The 10,602-nt window shown below is 33.7% G+C and overlaps 1 protein-coding gene across 1 annotated transcript in view; it reads right to left on the reverse strand.

Annotated features, from left to right (window-relative positions):
- Window positions 1–2,980: 2,980 nt before the first annotated feature.
- LOC135218817 (glutamate receptor 1-like) overlaps window positions 2,981–10,602 on the reverse strand; it is a 22,045-nt gene continuing 14,423 nt past the window's right edge. The window contains exons 7-9 of the mRNA XM_064255265.1: window positions 10,498–10,602; window positions 8,283–8,393; window positions 2,981–4,038 (exon numbers count right to left, since the gene is read on the reverse strand). The exon at window positions 10,498–10,602 is cut by the window's right edge and continues 47 nt beyond it. Coding sequence (XP_064111335.1) covers window positions 3,852–4,038; window positions 8,283–8,393; window positions 10,498–10,602 — 403 coding nt within the window. The 3' untranslated portion in view covers window positions 2,981–3,851. The remainder of the gene's footprint in view (window positions 4,039–8,282; window positions 8,394–10,497) is intronic.

Consider the following 10,602-nt stretch of genomic DNA (forward strand, 5'->3'; position numbering starts at 1 on the left):
ATATATATATATATATACTATATATATATATAATATATATATATATATATATATATATATATATATATATATATTATATATATATATATATATATATATATATATATGGTGGTATATGTATATATTTTATATAAAACTGTGTATATTTGTGTGTATATATATGTATGCGTATATGGTCATTGTTAATAATTTCACGTAATAAAATGCGTAAGTGTAGGTTTTGCCATTTATTGAAGAGGAATGCGTTTCAAGAAAGAACTCAAGAACATATACAATTGTGTTGAATACTCCTGACCTCTCCTTATCGATTCTATATTCCTGGAAAAAAAAAAAAAAAAAAAAAAAAAAAAAAACTTTTTATATCATATACAAGGTGAGAATATACGTACGTTGACGTGCGAGATTCATAAATAAGAGGTGTTATGTAAGGATTTGATTGACTGAACTTCAGAGTATTCTGTAACTGCGTCCAAACTATTTTAAGTAATGAAATGGTATATACGTGTGTATATAATAGAAAGATTCATAGAAAGATAGACAGGCAGACAGGACGATTGATAGGAGATAATATGCAGGTTCATATTTCAATCTACGCTGAAGTTTACAAACATGGCTTCATCATCGGGGCCTCAAATTACAATTTCGAACAGTTAAAATCAATTCACAAGAGTGTCCCTGGTAAAAAGGGACTTGAATTATCATTTAAATGCCCGTTAAAAACACACATATTTATTGTACACCATCCTAAGTCCTCTAAACATAAACGCTGAGTGACCTGGAGAGGACAAGTAAAACGACTAAACTAACGAAAACTCACGTTTACCAAATGAAAAATAATGTTAATCAAGTAACAATATTAAGTAGCACCATTAAGGGGTGTCAGATGTTCCCTTAATACGCTTTGAATTTTGGCGGAATATTATAATGCCAACTCGCATGAATTTAGAACGGGACTAGTTTGGAACCCGGTACCCGGGCGGTGAGGCCGGGTGCCACGACCCCATACGATGTGACTGTACTCTAAAGTAACAGTTATCTAACACCAGTGTTTGTTTGTTTTTTCCAAGCTAACGCTCGAAATTTTTATTTCCTTTTCTTGTTATTTCCTATGTTGTTGTACCTGCCCTACTTGTCAGAACGTAAGAATTCACAATTCATTGTTTACCGTAAACTACCAACCGAGCCGTAGTTTTCCCAGATGTAATTTTCACCCGTATCGAACCATATTCAGCAACGATTTGAAAATGGCTTGGTCCTGCTAGTTAGGCAGTCAGCTGTTAAGCACTTAAGTGGGATTCCGCACTGGTGAAAAGTGCTTACAGACAACAGACAGAAAGGCCAAACTTTCTGCATTTTATCGATGAGGCTTACCTGTCATTAAAATGCAGGGCAACCACTGCTACGTTCTAAACTGAAGCAAATAAAACCTCTGTGGTACAGTTGGTATGATACTTCACCAAAAATAAAGGCAACCATAGTAAATAGTTAAATAGCATGAGCCATGCGAGCAATAAGTTCATAGCCAAAATTTTGAAGAGTCCAGTGGTCTTAATTCAGCTTTATTTGCTATTTATCACTGGCTTCACACAGTTTTCATTTTCGCCAAGAATGAACATTTTATTCCGAGGAAGTTACATTCGTGAGTCAGATGAATTCAGCGTTGTTCCGTAGTAATTATGTGAGTTTTGAATTATAACGATAATTAACTTGCAAAACAAAATAAGTAATGAGAAATGTCTTATTCCGATTATTTTTCAGTTAAAATGACCACACTGCTTAGTAGTTACAATAGCTGATTGTAAGCCTTAGATGAACGAATTTTACGCAACTGATCTATAAAACAAATTAAAATAGAAATTTCTGATGACTTTGGACATAAATATAGAAAGATCGTTGGAGAAAACAAGCAAATGTAACGTGAAGTCTGATTAGAATATAGAAACGCAAGATAACTCATATTTGTGTTAATTAGTCAAGTAACAAAAACTATGCAATGTCAGGTGGGTTTAAATTGGACTCCTTCATGAACATTCTTGGTAAATCTCGAAATAAAGTTGAAAGATTCTTCACAGATATAAATAATGTAACGTGAAACAGAGGTAATTTCATTTAATTTTTAGATTTATCTTTATAGGTATATTGTGTTTGTACACTTTGGTGTTTGCTCGAAGTAATTGTCCCTGTGGCAGGGATGTAAGAATACTACCACCGTAGGTCCTGCGTGTCGTTAAAGGCGACCAAAAGGACAGCTGCTGCCTTGCAGTCTTACTTTTTAGTAAAAGGCTAGGCCCATCACCAATAACTGCGGAAACTGCTGCCTTGCAGTCTTACGTTTTAGTAAAAGTGTAGGCCCACCACCAATAATTGTGGAAACTGCCCTGCAGTCTTACTTTTTAGTAAAAGTCTAGCCCACAGCCAATAATTGTGGAAACTGCTGCCTTGCAGTCTTACTTTTTAATAAAAGTCTAGGCCCACCACCAATAACTGTGGAAACTGCTGCCTTACAGTCTTACTTTTTACTAAAAGGCTAGGCCCACAGTCAATAACTGTGGAAACTGCTGCCTTGCAGCTTGACTTTTCAATCAAAGGCGAGGACCACTGCCAATAACTGTGGTTGATGACAGCAAGGGCGCGCGGTCGTAAAAACCCCTTTGCCAAACAATCAACTATGATGACGCCTTTGATAGAGGGCAGTGGAGAAGGCACATCAGGCAACCGACCCTTTTAATGTAGGGATTGACGGTGTGGTAAAAGAAGAAGAAGAAGAAGAATAAGAAATGTTTGCTCGAAGTAATGTCCAAATGCTTTCATGTATATTTCTGTATTTTGATATTTCATAGATATGACTATTGAACACAATAGGAAGAATTAGGACCCCTAATGAACAAACAAAAAATTAAGGATTAACATGCGTAGTTTAGGCTTCAGAAAAATTGGAAAAGTGAAGTGAACAGTAAGTGCCAGGGTGAAAGAGGAACCTTGAAAGTTCATGGAATATGATAACATAACATATTGCTTGGAATGAATTAACTGAGGAAACGATAGTCATTAACACACAAAAAAACAGACCATTCGGTAAGATTCTAGTTATGAGCAGGGAGACAGTTCATAAGTTTTTCATTGTAAAATTCCACATATTTGTGTACGCTTTATCAAGTGATGTACGTCCTGGCTTTCTAGCTATTGTCTTATGATATATTTTTAAACATTTGGATCAATCAAAATTAATTCATTCTATTTTTACTGGTTGCTGAATGATTTACTTATGATCATTACATAATAATAATTGCCAAGATGATATCTTGCTAACTTAGATATGTAAAGACATTCTTAGATTAATGTCAAAATCAGTGAATAAACAATACAGAGCAAATTGAAAACAGCAAAATATACAGCTAATAGTTTCAGTTCTATCAAACTGTCTCAATGGACATGAAAGTATTTGTCAACCACTGAATCCTGAAACTTCTTCCTGGTCTTTGTTTCCCATTATCAGATGGAATCCATATTCAAAGATGAAGGAGAGAAGCCCGAATAAAGCACCTGAAAAAACAAAAACAATTTCGTTTTAACTATGTGAATGATGATTCGATTTTCCAACCGACAATATATTCCGTAGATGCGTGACAAATTAAACATTTGTTACAATTATAAAAAACCGGCTCAAGACTCAAAATTATCAAGTAGGAAGATAACAATGGCTTCCTTTCCGGTCATAAAAGAGACAGATATAGCAAATTTGTTTCTCATATACTGATAACATAAATCTAATTTTAATTTTGGAGATATGGAATGAGGACTACACCACGTTTTCCCAAATTATATAGTGGGTAGAATAAGAAACAATACTACTAGTTATTCTTCGTGGGGAATTTACCCATTGACAAAACAATGAATATTCCATAGAACGCTTCGAGATTCAATGCGCTAATGCCATCCCTCTTGTCGGAACTCGGGGGTCGAAGGCACTGGGAAGTGTTGGTCAGTTCAGCTCCCATCCACATATCCAGGAGTCCGGATTCCATGATTATTCCAATACTGCAATATCGTCATAAAGTATATGATTATATGATCACTTTATTACAGTTCATATGTCGGTCATTAACTGTCAAAATAGATTTATGACCACTCTCTCTCTTTATGGATTAATGTAGATCATAATTGACTGTATATATGTGTGTATGATATTATATATATATATATATATATATATATATATATATATATATATATATATATATATATATATATATACATATATTATATTATATATATATATATATATCTATATATATATATATATATATATACGTATGTATCTAGTATACTAAAAAAAATGTATACGTATATAATATTCATACAAGACAAAAATATATTAAAATATATATATATATATATATATATATATGTATATATATAATATATATATATATATGTATGATGTATGTATGTATGTATGTAGTATATATATATATATGTGTGTGTGTGTGTGTGTGTGTGAATTGTATATAGAAAGAGAGAGAGAGAGAGAGAAAGAGAGAGAGAGATGCATAGTTAGACAGATATACAGATAAAAAGAGACTGATTGTTTATAATGAAAAAAAAGTCTTAGTGTATAAAAGAGCTTCTGGACTAAGTTGTTCTCATTTAAGCGAAATATTGCTGATGGGTTAAATACTCAAATGAAAACCACAGTCTCAGGCTGAGCGAGAAAGGTAGGGAATGATTAAAGGGTTGAAAAGCAGATATTTTTGAAATATAATATCGTTTGTTGAGGTAGTTTGGTTGTTCTGAGCCTTCACGAATGCTATTGATATTATTTTCTTTGTATGAGGATGGAATAATATTGGGTTAATTTTTGTGTGAGGAGAGATTTGGTGAACAAATTCATTAGGAAATTTAAGTAGGTTTTATCAAAAGTGTAATGGTTTATCTGTCAATGTTCACGTTTCCTCTTTATCAAATCATACACCTTGATTTAGAGAATAATATAAGACACTTACCGAGTTTCTGTTATTGAGAAGCCTGCCTAAGACTGACTGATTGCTTGTGATTGGAAAAATAGAATAAGGTCTCGTATTTTTTGACATACACCTTGAAATTACTGACATTATTATGGGAAAAAATTATGTTACAGTAGCGTTCCCCAAAGCAATTCAGAAGTTTTCTAATAACTTGTAATGTAGAATTGATAGTTCTTAAAATACATTTTCAGAAAATAATGACGTTATTACTTTATTTTGAAAAATACCACTGATTCTAGAAAATGCAAAACTTAGAAAAGTTGGGCAAGAAATCAAATAAAGCAAATACTGTTTATGAGCAAAGCCAAACCAGAATTAAATTCTTTTTATGTGAAACCTGTTGCATTTTCAGAAGGTATTTTGACTCCAGTCGCTCCACTGCTCAGTTAGGCCTTACCTTTTGACCTGACGTATATAAGAGGAAGGACAATAAATGTATTTAGATTGTGAACTTTACAGGAAAGTGATCTTCAGCTGGAGACTCGAACTTTCATTGAGGTATGTAACATACCAAGACTTTTAGTTTTTCCGCCAGAGAGCTCTACAGTTTTAGGAAATAGAATGGTTATGTTTTAGCTAGCACACAGTTAAGTACAAGTCCATGCCATTCACCTAAGTACTCCAAGCTAGGATGTATTGCTGAGTGTCTGTAACAGTTAATGAAACAGAGTTTCAGGTCTCTAGTGTCAGAGTCAGTGAAAGTGTCTTTTGTTAGTACTTAATTTTTTCTTACGACTGAACATCACATCCTACTATAGTCGATTCATTTAAGGTAGATTCTTGTGCCTATGAGACGTTTGTTTGACGGCCTCTGATTGGCTGGTACCGGGAAGTAGGCCGCTCGCTCAGTGTTGCATTATTTTCGTCTGTGGCTCAGAAAGCTAGCAATATGTTTATATTTCTTCAATAATCTTACGCTTTGCTCAAGATAGGAGATTTTTGGTCATACTATAGGAGTCGGTATTAATTGTACAACTAAGTCATCTTTTCCTGAAATCAATAAGATAAAACACAAAGGAATTACAACGAGTAAGAGTGAAGAGAGAAGTATTTGATTCTTTATACCTGTTTTTACTTATCATCGGACTCTGCATCATTAACGCAATCAAGATGAAATAAAACTTGTATTTTCGTACAATAAAATCACCCTGAATTCGCTGGTGCTTTCAGATTTTGGATGTGTGTAGTATGTGAAGAGAAAATGAAGAATATGTCTTATTATGTTGCATCCGTAAATGATTCAAGTTTGACGGTATTGACAAGAAAATGAGATCTGCAAGACGTCGTTGCGTTGGTCGTCTCAGCAAGAGATTTGAGTTGCCAATTAACGATATAAGTGGTTGCAGTTTCGACAATATTCACCATGTTATATCATTACATTTTCTGTAATTAAATACACAGAATTCCCATTATGACTGCCAAACATTTTCAATCCAATATCATACAGTATGTCTGGACATATCTGATAAGGAAAATAGTAATAATCAGATGGATGCATCTGGTAACGTTAGCCGAGATCTAGGAGGGAAGCAGGGAATTCAGTCCAGCAAAGAAGTTGAACTCTGAACAGAATTCGCAATCTTCAACTCAGCCTAAGTTTTAATTAGGTTGTTTCAGAATATTTCTAATTTTATTATATGAATATATTTTCAAACGAAAGAGATAACAGAGACTTATTTGAGTGATATGAAATAATAATCTCAGTGAAGTAATAAACAACAAAGAATTAAGGAAGATGGACTTCATTTCAGTCTGAGTCAAGTACGGATGCAACACAAGACATATTCTTCATTTTCTCTACTTATATTACACTCAGCTAAAATCTGAAGCCACTAGCGTATTCAGGGTGATTTTATTGTATGAAAACACAAGTTTTATTTTATCTTGATGACATGAATTATTAAAAATCCGATGATAAATAAAAACAGGTGTAAAGAATGAAAAGTTTCCTCTTCACTTTTACTCTTTGTAATTCCTTTGTGTTTTATCTTGTTGATTTCAGGAAAAGATGACATAGTTGTACAATTAATACCGAATCCTTTGGTATGACCAAAACTTTCCTATCTTGAGCAAAGCGTGAGATGATTAAAGAAATATAAACATTGCTAGTTTTCTAAGCTGCAGACGAAAATAATGAGACTGAGCGAGCAGCCTACCTCCTGGTACCAGCCAATCAGAGGCCACCAAACAAACGTCTCATAGGCACATGAATCTACCTTAAGTGAATCACTATAGTCACAAGATCTGTACTTCCATGTGTCATGTTAGTGACGATGCATGTCCGACCGCGTAAGCCATAATCCAGTTTTGCTTTTCCGCAAAAGAAAACTATTGAGATGGCTTTGTCTGTCCGTCCGCTCTTTTCCTGTTCCCCCTCAGATCTTAAAAACTACTGAGGCTAGAGTGCTGCAAACTGGTGCGATGATCATCGACCATCCAATCATCAAGCATACCAAATTGCAGCACTCTAGCCTCAGTAATTTTGATTTTATTTAAGGTTAAAATTAGCCGCGATCGCTACAGGTGCCAACAACACAGACCACCACCGGACCGTTGCTGAAAGTGGCATGGTCCGTGACAGAGAGTTTCATACAGCACTATACGCTGTACAGAAAACTCGATTGCGCCAAAGAAACCTCGGAGCATTTGTCACTTGCTTTATATCATGATTACCCATTTTTAAGTCCAGTTAACTGAAAGTCAAAATGTGGTGCACATACAAAAGTAATACCTATATGAATTACGTTCGGGTTGGTCATTTTTGGTGGTTATGGTGATACGTTATTCTTTCCCTACTGAAACTTATAAGTAAACTTAGTAATGTCGAGATTTGCCACAGGATTACAAAGTTGAATCTGCTATCTAGTCTTTACATTGGGTGCCCAGCCTCCATAGTTAATTACATCTGTGTATCTGTAACTCATTCCATGAGGCATTTCATGGTAATTCGTGTCTTGCATAAGCCCTTCTTTAAACGAGGTCACATGAAGTAGATTGCTATGGTTGGCTGGGCCAGAGTTCAGCCCTGTTATGATGTTATATGTTGAAAACAATTTCAAGACACCGTTGTGAATTTGGTTGAGAAATTCAATTTGGAATTTCTAACATGATTTCATTTTATGTTCAGCTTTCCTTTATACGAAAATTAACTTAAAACACAGCTCAAGTCCAGACTATTGAATAGGTCAATTGGGAGAGGCACTAACAACGTTCGCAAGAACGCCCACATTAAAAATCAATATTGAAACACTAACTCACATTCTGTTTATCTTTGCGACGTACGATGAATTAACCTGGAATGGCATGGCCATCATTGCATTTGTAAACACATATTGCTTTGCAATGTAAAGATGACATCTCCCCGTGGTACTGAAAAGGAAAGAATGCAATTAAGTAGATTCAGTCTGTAAATAGAGAAAAGTAAGAAATTATTGAATGTATGACAAATCAGTTTTTAGGTATGATTTCCTAGTGGAGGTCATTTTATCAAATTAGGCATACATGTACGCATATATATATATATATATATATATATATATATATATATATATATATATATATATATATATATATATATATATATATATATATATATATATATATATATATATATATATATATTGTAGGAAGCCCACTAAAATTTGGAAAAAAATTGAAAGTTTTATTTTAGTGGGCTTACTACAACATATTGTAACACGGACACAGTGTTTAACTTTGCTATATATATATATATATATATATATATATATATATATATATATATATATATATATATATATATATATAGATATATATATATATATATATATATATATATATCTGTATGTGTGCGTGTGTATGTATATATATGTGTGTGTGTGTATGTGTATTTTCTATCACGGGATTCACAAATAACTCGAGAGAGAGGAAAGTGGAACAATGGAGTGCAGGGATTGTCACCTTTTTTCTATCCAAGGCAGTTTAAGGAAACTACGGACAATGAATCAAAAGATTACAAAAAAGTCAGTTTTGCAAGCATTACCCAAAAACAAAGATGACGCATGTAACAATATTAAAGTATATTACATACAGATGTCATTACTTTTAGAAGTAGGTCTTCAGGCCAGAGCCAAATTTTTAAGTTATCTCAGGTAACTGGATAAATTAAGAAGAGACTGTTTCAGTGTAAATCTAGTGTATATAGAAAAATAGCAAACTATTTAAATAATCGATATTATTTCCCCGGACATCAAATTACATTAAAAAATCTCTGTATTCTCTTCAGTGTTAATGCGAGCATTCATTTAGTCAATAACGAATACAGACTATTAGAACAATAGGTAGGGATTTCTATGATCCAAATGACATTTTGGATACTTGCTATAAAATAAAGTTGTGAAACCTTTTATTATAGCAGCGACAGAAAGACAGAATTATTTAAGAACAACAACCTGCTTAGAGTCCATCAAATCAATATTAAAAATACTCAGTGCAAATAGTCCTTTCATATAAAGCAGTAAAACACATGCTTTTAAGGAACTGTCCTCATCTGAGTAACAACATTGTTTAAATCCCTGTTTGGACTACAATTAATTTTCTTTGGGCCAAATAAGTAAGGTAATTATGGTCAGAATAAATCAACAAAAATATTTAGTTTTAACTGGACAAAAGAACAAGACGTTTTTTATACACCTAGGTGACAATTTACATATATTTCTCTGTTCCGTTAGTACTGTGATGAGAAGATGCAAATAACATTCGTTTAAGCCTAGGTCTAGCCACGCTTGACTCCATTCAGCACAAGGCGTGTGCAGGAGATTCAAATATAATGTTGGTAATCCTGGTTAATGCCCGTTGTCCCACCTTGGTACGTAAGATAATCCTAGACCATTGTCATTGGTCTTAAGACCTGCCCCATAAAGTAATGACCTTTGTAATCTTTGAAATGTTTATATGCATCACCTTTAATCTTAGTGGCTGTTTATAAAGACAATCTTCTCTACAATCTTTTGTTCCTCGTAAGTAGTTTGCCTGAAGGTGTCTTAGAATCAAGGTGAAATATCTTGCAGTGTTTCAATTTTCTGTCAGTTGCCATATATTCTGTTTATATGTATGTATAAATTATTATTATTAGTATATATATAATATATATATATATATATATATATATATATATATATATATATACATATATACATATATATGTGTGTGTATGTATATGTACGCATACAACTACATATGTGGTATATTAGAGATTGTTCCTACTTCAGGCTCATGTTGTGTTTCAAATTTCAGAGCTCTGTCTGTCAAACCATAGAAGTCATTCTGCCTTAAATATTTTTAGTAATAAAAATCAAAAGTAAGAAAAGTAAATCATAAATCACGCAACCTTTGTCGTGGAATTACAGTTACCGACAGAAGCACAAAGAAACAGTTAATATGGCCCAGCTCAGGCATAGTAGACTTTCCAGTACATCGCTGTCCCTCCCATTACCTAAAGTCCCAAGCCATGGACTTCTTCATGGAGGTCTCATCGCAGAGGGCAGCATACTCGCCCCTGGCAATGGCCTCCCTGGCAGCCCAGCAGTCAGGGATTGTC

This window comes from Macrobrachium nipponense, chromosome 1 (assembly GCF_015104395.2).
Source record: "Macrobrachium nipponense isolate FS-2020 chromosome 1, ASM1510439v2, whole genome shotgun sequence".
NCBI classification, from domain to species: Eukaryota; Metazoa; Arthropoda; class Malacostraca; order Decapoda; family Palaemonidae; genus Macrobrachium; species Macrobrachium nipponense.